The 18,953-nt window shown below is 41.1% G+C and overlaps 1 protein-coding gene across 2 annotated transcripts; it reads right to left on the bottom strand.

Moving 5' to 3' along the window:
• Positions 1-1,400: 1,400 nt before the first annotated feature.
• On the bottom strand, positions 1,401-18,287 carry LOC5505777. Of its 2 annotated transcripts, none has more exons than XM_001626470.3 (12): positions 17,983-18,287; positions 16,157-16,240; positions 10,039-10,113; positions 9,092-9,308; positions 8,442-8,757; positions 6,895-7,467; positions 5,947-6,103; positions 5,162-5,425; positions 4,580-4,717; positions 4,012-4,145; positions 2,250-2,412; positions 1,401-1,774 (listed from the first exon to the last, which is right to left on the bottom strand). In XM_001626470.3, exons 2-12 carry the CDS (start codon positions 16,233-16,235, stop codon positions 1,509-1,511), a joined length of 2,382 nt encoding a protein of 793 aa, XP_001626520.3. In that variant the 5' UTR covers positions 16,236-16,240; positions 17,983-18,287; the 3' UTR covers positions 1,401-1,508. The 2 variants fall into 2 exon arrangements, with proteins under 2 accessions (XP_001626520.3, XP_048590568.1); XM_048734611.1 differs by lacking the exon at positions 17,983-18,287 and adding an exon at positions 16,845-16,957.
• Between the last annotated feature and the right edge of the window lie 666 nt (positions 18,288-18,953).

The following is an 18,953-nucleotide window of genomic DNA, read 5'->3' as shown; positions in this document are numbered from 1 at the left end:
TTAACTCGAACTTTCTACAGTTCTATTCTTTATACATCACAGTATATTGATTTATTTTGTACGATTATCATGGTAATTAGGCAAGGGCTGGTAATGGCTTCTCATCCCCTCTTGTAAAGGTTCTTTATTCCGCCAGTCCCTAGGGCTGGCTCGGGACTCCTGTGGATAGCCGTATAGCAAGAGGGGCTGGGGGTAACCAGCCCAGAATTGACGTCACAAACTTTGGCGTCACAAACTAATATAAGCCACAGGAAACCCAATCACAAGCCCCGGTAATAATTGGAGAGACTAAGCGCGCTCATAAATAGAAATGAAGTGCTGTAGATCGCCATTTATTTTGTGCTGTTTCAGCGGCGTAGCCAGGACTTTTTACAGGATGAGGCCCAAAACGCCCTTTAAGGCATTTTCTCCCGTATTTTAGATAATGTAGACTGTATTTTTTTGGCTAGAAGGGGGGGGGCGGGCCCCCCTTGGCCACACCCCTGGCTACGCCCCTGTGTTTACACGATAACGAGCTACTATGTCTACGCTCTAGCTGAATTTGCTATCGATACAGTCTTTCTCTACCTATCCGGTGCGCAGTATCCACGATCTTTACGGTGACAGACATGAAGTCTTATTAAAAGGAGTAAGTACGCAGCTGCTTTGTCTCCTATTATCTTTGTTTTACAAAGGAGTTCTTTTGTCTCAATTCTTCTCGCACTTTGTGTCGAGGTGCGGATATTGTTCATTGGCCCAATCAAATTGCAGCTTGTAAGAGCTGAATACTGACCAACCATTAAAAGTCTGTCTTAAGACAAAGAGAAGAAACGCGCTGACGCAAGACACTTTGTAAATCGCTGTATCCGTCCTAGTAGGGTGTTACTAATCTCGACACTCATTGAGATAAGACTTTATACAGGGGCCGAGGAGAAAAAGGACCTGCAGGGAGGGTAGGGAGGGCAGGGAGGGCAGGGAGGGTAGGGAGGGCAGGGAGGGTAGGGAGGGTAGGGAAGGTAGGGAGGGCGGGGAAGGTAGGGAGGGTAGGGAGGGTAGGGAGGGTAGGGAAGGTAGGGAGGGTAGGGAGGGTAGGGAGGGTAGGGAGGGTAGGGAGGGTAGGGAGGGTAGGGAGGGCAGGGAGGGTAGGGAGGGCAGGGAGGGTAGGGAGGGTAGGGAAGGTAGGGAGGGCGGGGAGGGTAGGGAGGGTAGGGAGGGTAGGGAGGGTAGGGAGGGTAGGGAGGGTAGGGAGGGTAGGGAGGGTAGGGAAGGTAGGGAGGGTAGGGAGGGTAGGGAAGGTAGGGAGGGTAGGGAGGGTAGGGAGGGTAGGGAGGGTAGGGAGGGTAGGGAAGGTAGGGAGGGTAGGGAGGGTAGGGAGGGCAGGGAGGGTAGGGAGGCTGGTGCAGGTTATATACACATTATAATGATCTTATAATGAGCTATTTTCTTCTGTTTGAAATGACTCATGAACTTAAAGATAACAGACCCCAATCCCGGGCGGTCTAAATTAAATAAATGAAAAAGTATCCTTTTCACATTTGTGTTACAATGTCTGGTTTATCAGGAATTATGCTCGATTCGGTGAGCTTTCTCTCCCGCCCGGCGGGTATGTCGATTGTATCAGATCTCAGCCTCTCCCTACCCCCCTCAGTAGTGGACGCCACGGCTAGCGAATTGTCCCGTCCGGGGGTGGTGCTCCTGGTACCTTGAGTACTGGTTTTGCGCATGCTCTGTAGCGTTTCGCGGTACATTGAGAGTACGCGCCTGTTTAACACGTAGGACAGGAGAATCAGGAACCCTGTGGAAAAATTATTTCATTATCTCGCCATTGCTTAGTCCTCTGTAGACTCTTTGTGTGTCATACCAGAGCCGTAGCAGACCCCGAATTATTGGGGGGGACTATACAGAAACATCTACAAAGCACGGGGGGACCCTAACGGTCATTTCGTTTTGATTTTTTAAAATATTAGGGGGTGGGGGACGTGCCACTAGTGCCCAACCCCCTGCTACGGCAACGCCAACTAAGAAATCACGTGACTTTTGGGCGGTAAACTCTCACTCGCTCCGGCTTTTGCCGGAAAAAAAATAATAATAATAAAATTAACATATTCAGTGCTTACGATTAAGCCAGAACGTTTCTATGTCAAATAGGGCTTGTTTTCACTTTTATGTCGCTTTCTTGCGTCACATGTTTACTTTGCCTTGGATTTGCCACGTTATACTAAGTCTCCTATTTTCGCAACTTTACAGCTAGCATAGCTATGTCTCCTTACCTTGTAAACTGTTGAGGATGACGAACGCGTACCACAGGAACGAGGTGGCCTGTGTCGAAGCAAAATACGCCAGGACCCACGTGATACCCATTGCTGACGTCATCTTAAAGCAGATGATTGGAAGGTTTGGTTTGCGTTGCTGATTGGACGCTTTCGAAGTTTTCTTAAATAAGAAGCAAAGCAGTTATCAGTCTTTGCGAAATAATTATTTAGTTAATAAGAACAAGACACTGTAAAATGATGACGATGCAGGGGGTGGGAGATGATGACGATGCAGGGGGTGGCAGATGATGACGATGCAGGGGGTGGGGGATGATGACGATGCAGGGGGTGGGGGGTGATGACGATGCAGGGGATGGGGGATGATGACGATGCAGGGGGTGGGGGGTGATGACGATGCAGGGGATGGGGGAATGATGACGATGCAGGGGGTGGGGGATGATGACGATGCAGGGGGTGGGAGATGATGACGATGCAAGGGGTGGGGGATGATGACGATGCAGGGGATGGGGGATGACGACGATTCAGGGGGTGGGGGATGATGACGATGCAGGGGGTGGGGGGTGATGACGATGCAGGGGGTGGGAGATGATGACGATGCAGGGGGTGAGGGGTGATGACGATGCAGGGGGTGGGAGATGATGACCATGCAGGGGGTGGGGGGTAATGACGATGCAGGGGGTGGGGGATGATGACGATGCAGGGAGTGGGGGAATGATGACGATGCAGGGGGTGGGGGATGATGACGATGCAGGGGGTGGGAGATGATGACGATGCAGGGGGTGGGGGGTGATGCCGTAGCAGGGGGTGGGAGATGATGACGATGCAGGGGGTGGGGGGTGATGCCGTAGCAGGGGGTGGGAGATGATGACGATGCAGGGGGTGGGGGGTGATGCCGTAGCAGGGGGTGGGGCACTGGGGGCATGCCCCCCTTCCAATATTTGAAAAAAAAAATTAAGAAAATGACCAGTAGTGGCGTGACGGTGCCCCCATGATTTTCTTAATGTTAATGTTCTGTATTCCCTCCCCTCCAGTCTCACGTGACCTGCTACGGATCTGGATGATGATGGATACTGGTTGGATTAATGCTGCTTGCGCCTATGCGCATTGTTTTAAATACTATGATTATATAAAATTCTGCGGTCAAGATTAAACTTATATCAAGGATATCAAATCTGGATAGAGGATAGAAATACCAAGCGAGACGCATCACCAGGTTTAGTGGTCTATTTCAACTTGCGTATAGTATTTTGACAGTAACTATTATCATTATTCAGAATGTTAATTAGAATATTGATATCATCATCATCATCATCATCATCATCATCATCAATGTCGTCGTCTTTGTCGTTGTTGTTGTTTTCATTGTTGTTGTTGTTATCGATGCCCATTTTACACGACACCAGCACGGCTACGCGTTCCGTTAATGGGACCTTCTAGCTGGATGAAAAACGAGAGAGCTAGCAGTACGAGGCCCGTGTAAACAAGGTTAAACATTCACACGGCTCCGTCTAAACAGCGCTTTGTCCTGATAGCGGTTACAAATCGACCGGTATCATGTAAAAGAGGCCTTAAAGACTCTCTCGACAGGATTACGTCCTACGCACAGCTAGCCCTACAAGGCCCGTATGAACAAGATAAAAGATTCACACGGTTCCGTCTAAAAAGCGCTTTGTCCGGTCAAAAAATCGACCGGTATCATGTTAAAGTGGACTTAAAGGTTGACTTGCTAGACTTGATTACGTCCTGATTGGCTACGCACCTTTCTGACAGCTCTAATGTGCCACATTGTATGAAAGAGCGCGATGAAGTTGTACAGGAGAATTATCGCCACGGGCAGCAGGAACAAGTACAACATGGCACTGGGGTTCTCGATAAAGCAGTACTCACCACGCCCTACAGGAGACACGGTAGGAATAAGGTTATGAAGGGAAAGTAAACGGACAAGGAGAGTGACAGAAAGGCAGAGAGGCATCAGAGAAATTTCCAATTTAACATCTCTACAGATTTGTAGCCTGTTCATGAAAAAACATCATTACTGATTTGCCTTTCCGTCCACTTAACGACTTCTAAGGCCAGTTCATGAAAAAACATAGTTCCTGATTTGCCTTTCCGTCCACTAAACGACTTCTAAGGCAACAACATTTGCTTTAAGATCTGGCAGGGGCTCGGCCATCTTGCTGTCTTCGCGCACCAACAAACTGAGAGACTTGTCACACCCAATTACTTTTTTAATATAATGGTGCTAGTAATGGCTTTGTGGCCCTTCCTGTAACTCAGTCGAAAGACTGCCCGAGGTCATGTAAATAGGCTCAAATCATTATACTTACCGTATCCAATACGCCAACTACCCGACAGATCAACGGAGAACGAGATAGTAACAATGGCCAGCGGAATTCCCCATGAGTAGGCTGCGTATATGGCGTACGTGCCGGGGCAGTGACCACGTGACGCTGTTCTGCGCTGACCTAAAATTGGTGAAGGTAATAGATCTTAAAAACTGTATGTAAGTGCTGAATAGAAAGCAAAAGACATGCATACCGCATGCAGACACCTGGCATAGTAAACGCACCGATGATGGTTTGTTTCTCCTTACATTCCCTCATCTGGCTTAGTAAACGCATGATGTTGGTTTGTTTTCTCCTTACATTCCCTCAACTGGCTTAGTAAACGCATGATGTTGGTTTGTTTCTCCTTACATTCCCTCATCTGGCTTAGTAAACGCATGATGTTGGTTTGTTTTCTCCTTACAATCCCTCACCTGGCTTAGTAAACTTATGATGTTGGTTTGTTTCTCCTTAAATTTCCTCACCTGGCATGTTTAGGAGAAAGGTTCGTTGGTTTGTTTTCTCCTTACATTTCGTCACCCGGCACGTTTAGGAGAAAGATTCGTTGGTTTGATGTCTCCTTACCTGGCTTAGTAAATGTATGATGCACATCAAAAGCGAGCACATTCATCCAGCAGAAGGCGCTGAGCAGTGCAAAGTGCAGGCTCACGGCGACAGCGACACACAGAGCACGTGTGTCCGACTGGTTGACCAGGAAATAGAGCAAATGGTAGAGCAGCATGGTGATGGCCAGGGAGAGAACCACTCGACCAGGAAGATTACGCAGCTCGGGCAGCACGGCGTACGAGAAGATAAGCACGACCAGGGATATCATGCTGAGGGCACAGCCTGTCAATCAAAACGCTTGTCAATCAAAATGATGGCAACCATAGGGTGGACATGCCAATCAAAGGGTGCGTCATCTAATGTTCATGCTAGTCAATATTGATACATTGCTATTGTTTTAATCCAGAATTAGCGCCTCGCCGGCAAATTTATTCCGGATCAGAGGATTGAGGGATCGAGTACCTCCGTGGTCGATATTCTTTATCTAAGTAATTTTATAGTATGGCGCGGGCTACGTGCCTGTCAAGTCAAAGCTAATTCCCAGCAGTAGCCAATTATTAAGCTCTAATAATCTGAAAGGTGTTTGGCTAGTGACGTCCATGCAAATCATTAAGATTCCTACTTTTTGGTGGCTCATTTCACAAAACTGTCAAGGTGGCCGCGGTAGCACTTCCCTACTCATGTACAGTGGCTCATTTCACAAACTGTCTAATCTTCCTCGACGCGATTCCTCGGCGCCACGGTTAGTGATTTCTTGTAGAACAAACGTTACAAGCATCACGTGTTTCAGAAGAAGTTGTTACCTGCGATAGTCAGAGCGCTCAGGGCGTTCAGATCGTGCGTTCGTCCTCTTCCTGCACCTGAGGGAAGCACGTTGTACTCTTGAGTGAAATTGGTGCAAACGTATAGTGTACCGTTTATTATCTTGTATGAACTGTTGCTATAGCGACGATGGTGAGCCTGAAATTCAATAGGTTTGAAATAATTCGTGAAACTTGTTTCCATGATCGAGCAAATTTCAGGCAAGTCGGCTAGGAATGACAGAACGAGTAACTGACAAGTCTGCTTGAATCGCATATTGGATATCACCATCAGTCATTTTGAGTATCTGTAAAACGTATTTCTATCGGTTGATCTGGTAAAAGTATTGCATTTGATATAAGAGGTTAAAAGTATTTTTTTATTTATTTCTAAAACTCATCGTATAATTTGTTTTCTGTGTTGAGTGAAAGCAATAGCAAAAGTCATCCTGGCATGGGTTCTCTTAGCCTTTGTCTACGCCCATCATGGCATTAACACATTAAAACCACCCAATTAATCGCTATTTAGGACATTTGTCAAATTTCCAAACATAAACTTATATTGTCCTTCGTCTAGTTGGTATATGGGAGATTGGGGCGAGTAAGCACGAATTCCTGTGGTGATAAAAAGAAGGAGTGATTTTCGGTTCTTTTCAAATTGGCTGCCATAAAAACTGAAGGAAACAAGCCTGCAATTTTAAAATGAAACTTATGTGTGGACACATTACATTGTATGCGGCCAAATAAGCAACAAAATTAATAAAATATAGTTGTTTTTGGACTGCCAAATATCGTAAGCAATCTTATAAGTCAAAGACTGAAATATCAAATGGCAACTTTTGTAACAAATATATTTGGTTTAGCTATATACAGCCTTTAACGGCCTAATAGTACCATTATTGATAGGATTCCGCTGAAGTCTACATGAAGTCTAAAGTCTTATGTGCTCACCTCCACAAGAATAGTCCCGTTTTCAAGAAATTTGTATTCTTTTTCATCCAGAGCAACATATGTGCAGTTACTTCCACTGGTGGGGCTACCTGTGGTAGGATGCACTGAGCCCGCAAACACCTCCCGACAACGGCCAGCAAACGGATCGTAGACCTGGTTACTCAGGCAGTTAAGTGTTTCCTCGGTTACCTCGTCAGAGGCCCCTGAGCCGCGTCGCTCGCTCATGACGTAACTCGTCGTTGACCGGAAGTCAAAGAATATGCTGAGTGGCGGAAGTGATGGGTTGAAGATTCCGCATTCCACTTTGACGTCAGATAAGTCGAATTGGCCGCTTTGGAGTACGCAGTGAGGGTTCTTATACATGTACTGAACCCCGTTTGTGATTACGCACACGGGAAACGCGTAGGAATCACAGAATTCCTTGATGATTTCAGTGACGTTTTCGGTGACGTGAGAGCTGGGCGTGCCAATAATGGGTGTGGTCAGAGGTGGGATGCAAATGGGGTGCAGGTCTCTTATGGCGTTCGAGGGAGAGTACCTCATCGTGCAGTTAGATGCGATGAAATGTCGAACCTGATGAATATGGAAGAGAACGTGTAGTACTAAGATGATAGTAAACCTTAGCGCTAGTAGCGAAAAGACAACAAACTGAAAAACCGTAGCGCTAGTAGCGAAAAGACAACAAACTGAAAACACCTTAAGGCTAGTAGCGAAAGGACAACAAACTGAAAAAACCTCAAGGCTAGTAGCGAAAGAACAACAAACTGAAAAAACCTTAAGGCTAGTAGCGAAAGGACAACAAACTGAAAAAACCTTAAGGCTAGTAGCGAAAGGACAACAAACTGAAAAAACCTTAAGGCTAGTAGCGAAAGGACAACAAACTGAAAAAACCTTAAGGCTAGTAGCGAAAGGAGAACAAACTGAAAAAACCTTAAGGCTAGTAGCGAAAGGACAACAAACTGAAAAAACCTTAAGGCTAGTAGCGAAAGGACAACAAAATGAAAAAACGTTAAGGCTAGTAGCGAAAGGACAACAAACTGAAAAAACCTTAAGGCTAGTAGCGAAAGGAGAACAAACTGAAAAAACCTTAAGGCTAGTAGCGAAAGGACAACAAACTGAAAAAACCTTAAGGCTAGTAGCGAAAGGACAACAAAATGAAAAAACGTTAAGGCTAGTAGCGAAAGGACAACAAACTGAAAAAACCTTAAGGCTAGTAGCGAAAAGACAACAAACTAAAAAAAGCCCTTATCTGATAGGACTAATATTAGCAATATGCCTTGAATTTTGCTTTACCGTATTTTTATTATCTTACTCCAACCTTCGATAACTCGATTCTCCTTCCACAACTCGGACCACATTTAAGAAGGCGAAATGATCTCATAATTAATGGGGACTAGCCAGCCTCACTTTTGTTATTGTTTTTATTCAAAACTTGAAGACAACATCTAGCACAAGTTAACTCAGGTCACCATTGCGTTCGTGTGACGAGAGATCCATATTAGCACAAGTTAACTTTGAATTTCGAAAAGTATAGGGTTCTACAGTACCTTGCTCATGTTTGTGTAGTCTATAGTACTATTTGGACAAACAGCTTCCGCCCGCCACCAGCTAATTTCATCAGCCTTTCTGCACACAGCACAGAACAAGTTCCGGTATGGAGTGCGTGACGTCACATCTATGACCGGAAGTGACGACATGTAGTCGTCATCTCGTACTGTAGAACACCGCTGAGAGAGTGCGTGCGCGGTCCCGTTTGGACACGTGCGCTTAAAGATGAAGCCATAAGGTGTACTATGTGAGCGCCGAAATGTGCAGATATCCTCGACGCTCTCTCGAGACTCTATCACACTGGGTCTTCCGCATCTAGAAAAACACATCAGTACGATCAACTAAAGCCCGATTCATACGAGCAAAATGCATTGGTTTGACGTTGGCACACAAGTTACAGCTTGTTTAGCGCAGTTTGTTTGGTGCAAGTCCCTCCTTATGCTTGTATGGTGCAGTGTGTTCGTATGTTGCTCACTGTGAAGGTGGTCCCTAGGTACAGCTTGTGTGGTTCAGTGTGTAGGTGTATGGATCACTGTGCAGGTGGTCCCTAGGGACAACTTGTGTGGTGCAGTGTGTTAGTGCATGGCTATTCTATTTTAGTATCTAATGATAGATAAAAAGCTTGTAAAATGGTTATACTTTAACTAACTTTTTTTCGTAGTCATGGCAGCAGTCTTTGAAGGCGACGCACATGTCGTCACAGAAGCACTTTGGCTGGCTGATGTCGTTCCAGTCCCTGCTTGTCTTGTTACATCTCTCGTCGCACGTGTACATTCGGTGATTATCAGGTTGCCTGTTTATCAGATTTTTCAGGTTCTCCCCAAGGCGTGACTTATCGGCCCATCTCTCGAGCATGCTTCTAGTCGCTTTGAGTCAAAGGGAAAAAACAAACGATCATCTCACGCTGCCCATGGTACATGGCGCAAACTGGATCTACTAAGGCGGGAGGGTGTGTGTGGCGCATTCACAGATATTATACAAAAAGTTGCAAAACTGGGTGATTCTGTCTGACGAAAACCCCCTTTTTGTATCTGGCCTTGCACCAAATCGCTAATTGACTGCCTGTGGTAAATTATACAGCTAAGTCATGTACTGGTGTCGCCCAAAATGCAGTGAATCTGGAAATAGGCGTGGAAAGACCCCCACTCCCTTCCCAGTCTCCTTTCAAAATACGCACACGAAACTATCCTTAGGGGCTGGAAGAACTCTGTATGAGCCTTTCAAAATACGCACACGAAACTATCCTTAGGGGCTGGAAGAACTCTGTATGAGCCTTTCAAAGGGAACTGAAACTTTTTTTTTTATTAGTTTTGTTAATTTGATTCCGCTTTACTATCTCTACTTTAGATTGGCTGTGTCGGCGCCGTTTGTCATACTGGCAGGTAGGGCCAGCGAGGAATATAAGTTTGCATCCAATATCTAAATTCCCTTGTTGCAATTTAAACTATCAAATATCGAAAAGACGATCATGATGAAGCTATGTGTAAGGATAAAAACTTTGTAGTTTTAGATCCGAAAACAATACAAAGCAAAATAATAATAATAATAATAATTAAAGACGCTTAGTGATTCCTTTAAGTTCTATAACACACTCACATTCAGGAGGCGGGAGTGTAATGGCTGGCAGGGTGGGTGGTGGTGGTGGTGGCGGTGGTGGTGGTGGAAGTTGTCCTGCGAAGGAATTTTCAGAGAACAGCTCATTTATTAAATAAACACGAAACACAAACACTTTATTTTAGGATCGATAAAGATTTACGGGGACTCACTATGAACATGGTATCCTGGTGTAAAGCGCTGGTAATGCATCATACTATCATTTAACATTCTCATTTTTGAGTGCGTCTGTCCTCTAATAGATGCACAGATGACTTCACAGCGTGTGATTAACAACAAAAGTAGGCAACGAGATGAAGTCGAGTTACATGACAGTTGTTCATGACACGCTGTGACGTCTTCTGGAGGACAAAACATGGAGATCTATTTGTCTTATACAACAATTAAATTATGATTTTTTTACGTTACTATCTAGTTTTGGGAGCGCGCGCACATGATGATGCCAAGCGTGCGTGTGTCCTCAAATATTGTATTCATTGTTCTGGTACGAGATCGCGACAGTTTGGCCTTTTTGATTCTATTCTTCCCAAATAACACAGGGTGCCTCGACAAACCAGAGCGCGCGATTTACGAGTGTCGTTGTATAAATAAAAATTACGAACACCGATATTACAATTACCGATTAACGACCACCGATATACAATTACCGATTAACGACCACCGATATTGCAATTACCGATTAACGACCATTGATATTACAATACCACAATTTCACGATTCCCGATAATGCAATATCCGGATTTTACGATCACCGATATAATAATGGCACGATTTTACGATTACCGATATAACAATAGCACGATTTTACGACAAGCGATATTACAATACTACGATTTTACGACAACCGATATGAGAAAAGGTTTAGTGATCAACGATATATAACAATATTACGATTTAATATGAATCATTGATTTAACGATACCTCGATTTAACAATCTCCATTTAAATAATTGCCCGATTTCACGATTCCCGAAATTACGAAATCCTGATTATGAGACACGGATCCAACAGTACAAGAGCAAAAGAAAGAAAAAATACCGGATCTTAACAGCTGGATTAGAAAAATTGAATATATCAGCGAATATTGTGCTGCTACGTTTATAATTTATAAATTATAAACGGCCTCGTGCAGTTGTAAAAAAAAAATGAAACTGCGTGATCAAAAAGAGAAGCCGCCAATGATCAATTTCCAAATTGAATGGTCTCTCAATGCGGATATTACTATCTTTTGATGTACCGTCAAACCCGGCACAATATAAGCCTCAAATGAATTAAGATACCAGGCCATGTCTTCGCCAGAAATTGCTTTCTCGCTATTGCAAATCTGTTGCTTGGTTAAAGGTAAAGAAAAAGGTTTTGTTGTCTGTTTATCGAGTGCTGGATACCTCGCGTGCTGAGTAAGATCATTTTACTAATATTTCCTCAAGAAGTACTTAAAATAAATAACGAAACTAGTTAACAGTTGACGTAATCCAAGATTAATGAGTGCATACTCCTTGAGGTCTATTTCACTATGGACCTTTTATGAGATTGACCATATAAAACTTCCACTTGTAACACTTTACTTTCCGGCATTTTACTCTACTGAGACCGCGGGGACTTTTTTGTTTTTAAATTTGATGGATTTATATTATATAGAGCCAAGTTTGAGAAAAGGTTATTATTCGTCATTTGCTATTTGACGATTCTCATAACAGCTTTTTGTCGGGGGAGGGGAGGGGGAAGCACCCCCGACCCCCTCCCCCTCTCTGTGACTATTGGCAACGCAAACAACCTACGCGACCGAAAACAACGCAACACTATGACAGCAAAATGTATATTCCTCTTTTGATTATATTCGAAATGAGTTCTATTCTACAAATACACAATCGCGGAACAAGATTTATTTGAATAATAGACAAAATGTCTCTCAAAAACTCTGTTTAGGAAAGAAGAAAAATACACACTTTCGTTACCTATTAATTGAGTAAATACAAAAAGCCCAAATTTACGTGTTCGTGAACCAGAAGAATAAATATATTACACCAAAAACTGGTATTCGAATTTGACAAATTTTCGTAATTAAAAATACTTTTTCAGGGGAGGGTCGAAAACCAGTTTTGGTGTATTAATACTTTTGAAAATACATTACACCGACCAAGGTCACCATGACAAAGGTTTCAAGCGTATATCTCAGTTGCTTGTACTTCCATGAAGAGCCATGAAAATTGTGGCGAAATCCAATAAGTAATCATGTATTTCTAAATTACAGTTGATCAGTTACGTTTCGGTGGAGACGCTTTTTAAACCGGAAAAATTTATTTAGTTTTCACAGGTTCTTTTTCGTTGCCCTTGGCAGAAGTATGATTACTATTACCTGTGAACAGAGTGAAGCGTATTTTACAATTTACCGAACCAAGAATTGCTTATATATATGAAAAATATATAAAAGTTGTCTTTTTTAACAGAAATTTGATTGTGTTTAGGTAAGCAAAAACAGCGCGACAGATAATCAGGTCGCCATTTCCGCGCAAAGCATTACCAACAAGGTGCATTTTTTTTTCTGAATTCGATCTTGGACGGTTTGTTATTGTAATATATAATGTTTATCATCATTGTATTTGCCTCTGGTTTCTTGCATTCATTTTGATTTAATTTTGTTCTGAATTCGATCGTGGATGGTTTGTTATTTTTATTTTATTGATCATTAGTGTATGCCTCCTGGTTTGCCTGTAAAACTTCCAATCATGATTTGAAAATTAAAACTCGTAATTCTATTATGTTATCACTATCGCTGTATGCTGTCTGCGAAAAGCACCAATCTACTGGATACGACTGTTTGCGTCAAGAGACGTGATGAGATGGAGATTTCCTAAATAGGGGTGTTTGTTTTCCCAGATGTCGTCATTGGAATATACGTCATATCTTTTTTTAAAGGACGTTAAACGTCTCAAGACAAATCATTAGCACCGCGCAGCTTGGTAATCACAGCGATGTTTCCAGCAACTCCTTCAAAACGTTTAAATAATGTCTATTAACCACTCCTTTGTGGTTATTGCATCGGAAAGTCAAACGGTCTGCTCGCAAAAAAAAAACCTCAAGATAACCACCCACGATTAATGTCTGATAAGTATTCGCGATATTTGGTTGACAGTAGATGAATTGCTCGCTTGAATTATCCGATGACGAAGGGTGCTTTTTGACTCGGTAATGCGCGAGATCGACCATCTTTAAGTATTAGTGGTGTTGAATTGGCAATTCATCCCATATATTTTGTATGAACAAGGAGTGATGAATATGCAAGTATGGAAAAGGCTAAAACTTTTATATCTTCTATCTAAACAATATTCTCGTGGAAACGGAAAAAAATAGGCATTGGTTGTTTCTATCCTAAGTAAAAAAAAGGCGTGTTTTGTAGTTTGCTGTATTCAGTTGAAAATATTTTAACGCCCTCTAAAATTTGCATTTTCTCTTTTATGCACTGCGACACTTCTTTAGCTTAAAAACAAATTCCCACCCCAGGGCACTCGTACCTCCTCTTAGGTTCTTTAAAAGTCTTCTTAACTTATAAGGTCAGCACAAAATGCAAATCAAACTCCCACGAAGTCGAACCGTTTGTCATTTTACCTTGGGGTTATCGATCAATCAATTAATAAAATTATTGTCACACCGATATGAAAGTATATCCTTCTTTTAAAATGTTTAAGTTCTTAAAACAATCCGGATACACGCCTTGTGTGGCCATCATGTTCCTCAAAGATGTCAATATCCAAATACACTCCAAGTCAGCTCATCGTACTAACCGACTTATGAAGTTTTTTACTCTTCAAACTTTTGGGATGGCGATAAAAGTGGGACGAAACAAAATACTAAAATAATTTAGTGATCGATAAACAATGTTTCACCTTGAGGTAAAGAAGTAGAAATGAATAAAGATCGCTCTGCTCTACTGTTATTTTCTCTATTATAACGAAATGCAATTTTGTAAATCGAATCGACCCCCCCCCCGTTTTAGCAGCCAAAAATACAGTAAATGTATGAGACATCTTAAATACAGGAGAAAATGCCTTGAAAGTCCCTTTTGGGCCCCGCCCTGTTAAAACTCCTGGCTACGCCGCTGAGGATTCCGTCGGGTTCTTAAGTGCACCTTATGTGCAAGTATTTCTTTGCTTGCTGGATGGCTAGTGAAGCTATTTTTGTTTTAATTGGTTCTCTCCACAAAACTGCCTAGGTGGCCACGGTAGCGCTCGTCGCAATATAAAATGCACAGTAATAAAGTAAAAACTAATAAAATAAAAAAATAAAAACTCTGCAAAAGCGGACAACTATGAATTTTAAAAGAACAAATTTGGCAGAATGACGCCATTATTAACGTTGATTCATATAAAACGTATGCGATAAGGACAGCGTGTCTATTTCGCCTCAGGCTCTTTGGACGATAAAAGTTTATTTAGGTGCAGCCATTTCCGTGGTGGACTTTGTTTTTCTTTTTCTATCTTAGTTGCTATTTTTTGTTTCTCCAGTCATCCTATTGAAGTACACAATGACGCAGCTTTGAAACTATAAGTATTAAGGAAGGTAGTGAAAACGGAAGTTTATTTTATTGGAAATGCAAAAAGATATGCAAACGATTAAACTAGGAAAACAAGGAACTTGGACGTTTCCGCAAATGTCACATTTAATCAGCCAGTCTTGTGTAATTCCGTCGCTTGAATCTGTACTAAGTATCATTCACAGTGGTTTATTGGTTCGTCCACAACAAATGCTTGTGTCTTTAAATGAGATGTGATTACTTTTCATCAAATGTAAGAGAGGCCAGGCTTCGGAATTAAATTCCTTATGTGGCTATGCCAAATGGTGACAGCAAATTATTGTCTAAGGACACTCTCAGTTTACATTTGAGTTATTTCTAAAATTACAAAAATGAATCACTCTTTAACAAATTAGGGAAAGTCAACAAGACGTTATTCCTAATCATTTGTTGACGAAGTGGAAATAATATATTTATTAAAAGAACGTGCGAGTTCGTCGTTACAACTTAGACAATCTATTCTTTTTTATGAATCTCATAACCTGTTTTTTACATATTTCTTTCTCTCATACATTTATTTTAATAACTCTCTTTTATTTCAAACTTTTGCAATGTTTTATTTTGTTTTTGTTTTATTTGTCGGCAAATTGCACTTTTTAGTTTTTATTTTTAGTTTATTTTCTTAGTCTTCAGTTGCTGAGAAGAGTTTCACTGTGGCCTTAAAGCTGGTTCATCATGACCCTGCATATTTTCAAAATACATGGTGATATGTCGGAGCAACTCTTTGTACACAGTCAAAGCAAACAACTCTTTATAATTTGACGCTTTTTCCGCGGCTGTTTGGATTATATTATCTTGTGTAAATATCTTCCTTTTATCATCTGCCAATGTTTCACTCTTGGGCCTTTCAATAAAGATGGTTCTTGGCCCTGCACTCTTTTTTTTTAATAAATTAAAATACATGTCTCAGGATAACTAGATTTTTTTATTTTCTCTTGTGATATGTCGGAGCAACTCTTTCTACACAGTCAAAGCAAACAACTCTACGATTTGTCGCATTTCCGCGGCTGTTTGGATTATATTCTCTTGTGTAAATATCTTCTTTTATCATCTGTCAATACCATTAACACCAAACATCGCAAAACATGTCAAGCACTTCTGACTTGCGATAACCCTGTTGTTAAGGTCCAAGCAATGAGCAGGCAAAGAAGGGCGTATTGTGGCAGTGATTTCATTTGTTAACTGGGGTTTTACAGTCAGACGCGTCGCCAGGATTAGAGGGGAAGAAAGAGGGGGTTTCGACTGTATTTTTGGAGGGAAAAGTTTGTAAATTCTTAAATAAGAAGGTTGGGTGTCGCACCACCTGCGGGGCCTGGGAACTACTCATCTGGAAGTTGTCAAAACATCTCCCTACAATTAAACAGTGCACGTCTTATTTCTCATATATTTTTTTCCAAAACAACTCCGTACCCCACCAAACCCGAACTCCAACGTCAACGAACTCTGGTAAAAGCTTGCTTAAGAACCGTCATCCATTTTTCGTGTATACCATAAGGATATATCGTTTGTTAGCGCATGTGATTTACCCACCATGGACGCGGCTGACCATTACCGAGCCCGCTATCCAAGCCACGCTGACCACCAAGGCAAACAAGCGTGAAGTCGACATCAGATCTGACAGAGAAAAAAAAAACACAATCGGGAGATGTTCGTGCGCTGCTACGTGGATATGAATATGAAAGGGAAGGCCCTGTGTTTGGGTTATCAAGTGCAACGGAAAAAAATAGCGGAAGCTCTCGTAATGAGGATCACTTCTGTCGAGTGGGGTCCCTTTGTTAAGCGAACCGCGCAAATATAGAAAACAACATAACGTAAATAAAACGGAAGGCTACATTTTATTTCTTTATGGCACGAAAGCGTCTTTCCGGAGAAGTTTATTCATTTTCCTCTAAAACGGCTCAGCGGGTTCACTCATTGTAGTCCACAGACATAGATCCAGACAGACACTGCTTTTCTTTGATGGAAATATAAAAATGAATAAAAGAAATGGAAATATTTCCATAAGAAAAGAAATTCTGTGTATTTCTTTTTAATTGTGAATGACCTCGAAATTGCATTTTAAGAATTTTGTACAGTAAATCCAATATTTTCATTTATTCAATTATAGTAATTACTCCAATAGTTTTCAAATAATCTCAAGTGTTCTAAATCAAAGATGGATTAATTTTTGTCTATTTGACTACACATACACAAAGAAAAATAACAATTTTTATCTAACCTGGTAAAACGTCCGTTAGAAATGATTCATTATTCGTTTAGATCTCCACTATGTTTACGTGTAGTTCTGTCCGATGTGGGAAGCGCACTGTTGGGTTTTGTGACATTCAGCGTCAAAAGCACGTGTATGTTTCAATATCTTTTGATATTCACCTCGGTTATTAAGCAAGCAGCTTGGCCTGTTCGCGCTATAAAGGATATTGCCCAGTCTAATACGATAAACACGATTTGTAAGAAGAAACACCTAACGGATTTCCCCATTTGTTTTAATCAGAAATAAATCTAGAATAGGAGTAGCATTGGCTTGCGACGTGGGAGATCGCTTCGAGGCACGCAATTAGAAAGTTCCTAAAAGCAAATAGAAACATGAACTTTACTCCTCGCTTTTAAACATTTTTCACTCAAAGACATCGGATAAATGTTAAGAATATTTTGTGATTATGCACGTGTGATATCCGCACGAATTGCATTTATCTGAAATATACATTAGCCTAAAACATCTCCTTTTGAAGAAGTATAAAAAATGTTATCAGCTTTTACGCGACCATAAAAGCGACTTGAATTCGGTAGAAACATGTTGATATTTCAAGGATTTTCAAAAGAATCGAATCTTCATCAAAACAAGGTTTTAAACTACTATAATAAAAATAATTCGGCCTTATATGATTATATTTTCATCCATCAAGCAGTCGATCTCTCCACCAGTATACCTTCTCTTCTTCTTTGTCTTCTTACTATTATTATTATCATTATTTCTAGAGAGTTTCCCGACCCGAATATATCCAATTATACTAATTTTCTTCTTTCGATCAACATGTCATTCTATTTGTTTGAGGATTTGTATGGTCAGTCTATGATGATCCAAAGAGCGTTATTTTCCCAAAAGGAATTGGTTCAAAATGACTGCCCACTCCCTCGATTTGTCTGAATAAAAATATCCATTTCAAAAAAGAACTATTGATTTGAAATAAGCACTATAAGTTGTTATTCACTATTTATTTTTCTATTTTCCTATACTACGATTTGGAAACACGAGACTTACCTGCTGGGAAAATCAATTCAGGAATTGTCGTGACTTAAAAGGCAATTTTAGCTAATAGGAAATTATAATGTGTTTTCTTTATTACTTAGGTCTTTACCTTGTATTCAATGCGCGCTTTTCCGTACATCTTTTTGAAGTTTTCTTTCGTAAACGCTAAGATGGCTTCTGAAGCAAACTAAAGTTTGCGTCAAACTCCCATCAGTTAACATTCATGTGACAGGTATCTGCGCAAACAGGAAGAGCCATCCAATTCTGCATCACTAGTATTTGATTTACAAGAAACACATTTAGAACCCACCAAACCCATTAACCGCGATCATTTCTTCTGTGGCAAATAAAAAAGCACTTAGTTACAATATTTCCAAGTACTAACGAGAGCAAGTGAGTTGTTCTCAGTCCACATTTATGCGCTTGTAGATAGAGTGTTGTAAAGTTATTCACGAAAACTGTGCAAGTGCACTGAACACTAAGTATTGATGTGCCATGGGTTTTGAACGCAAATATAATTACTAAGTCAAAACAAAAGGTCGAGATGGATTTTCATCATATGACAGCACGGCAGCTAGATAAACTGAGCGCATCTACACCCTTCCTCATTATGCAGTGCTTGTAGGGTCGTATTTGTGGACAAAATCAAGGAAAAGCAGAATACAGTATAACAACACGCTAATAAACTTGAACCGATAAAAGCAAACATATTTGTCATGCATTGTCAAACAATTACATGATTATAACAATTATTATTACCTTTAAAGGGCCACTTGTTCGGTTAAAGAGTGATTTACTATTAATGCGGTAAGTTCGAGCACAGCCAAGCTATGGTTAAAAACCAATAGTCATCCAGGTTTATTAAATAACCTCTAATCTTTTAGATGGAATCAAACAAACTCTTTATATATATATATATATTAGAATTATATATATATATATATATATATATATATATATATAATTCTAATAATTCATTTATATTTTTCAGGACCCAGCATGATGCAAGAGGGGCAATCCTCTCGGTCAAAGTTTGATGTTTACTGTTTCACAATTGAAAAGTGTGAGATAAAACACCTG

Source organism: Nematostella vectensis, chromosome 11, assembly GCF_932526225.1.
Source record: "Nematostella vectensis chromosome 11, jaNemVect1.1, whole genome shotgun sequence".
NCBI classification, from domain to species: Eukaryota; Metazoa; Cnidaria; class Anthozoa; order Actiniaria; family Edwardsiidae; genus Nematostella; species Nematostella vectensis.
The sequence above is the reverse complement of the archived record's forward strand: the minus strand, read 5'-3'. Positions and strand labels throughout refer to the sequence as shown.

Coding starts and splice junctions, on each gene's coding strand:
- LOC5505777 (XM_001626470.3), bottom strand. CDS start 16,235: ATGTCGACTTCACGCTTGTTTGCCTTGGTGGTCAGCGTGGCTTGGATA. Junction 10,114..16,156: donor AATGGTCAGCCGCGTCCATG/GTGGGTAAATCA, acceptor ATTCCTTCGCAG/GACAACTTCCACCACCACCA. Junction 4,718..5,161: donor TCATACATTTACTAAGCCAG/GTAAGGAGACAT, acceptor CACCAATTTTAG/GTCAGCGCAGAACAGCGTCA.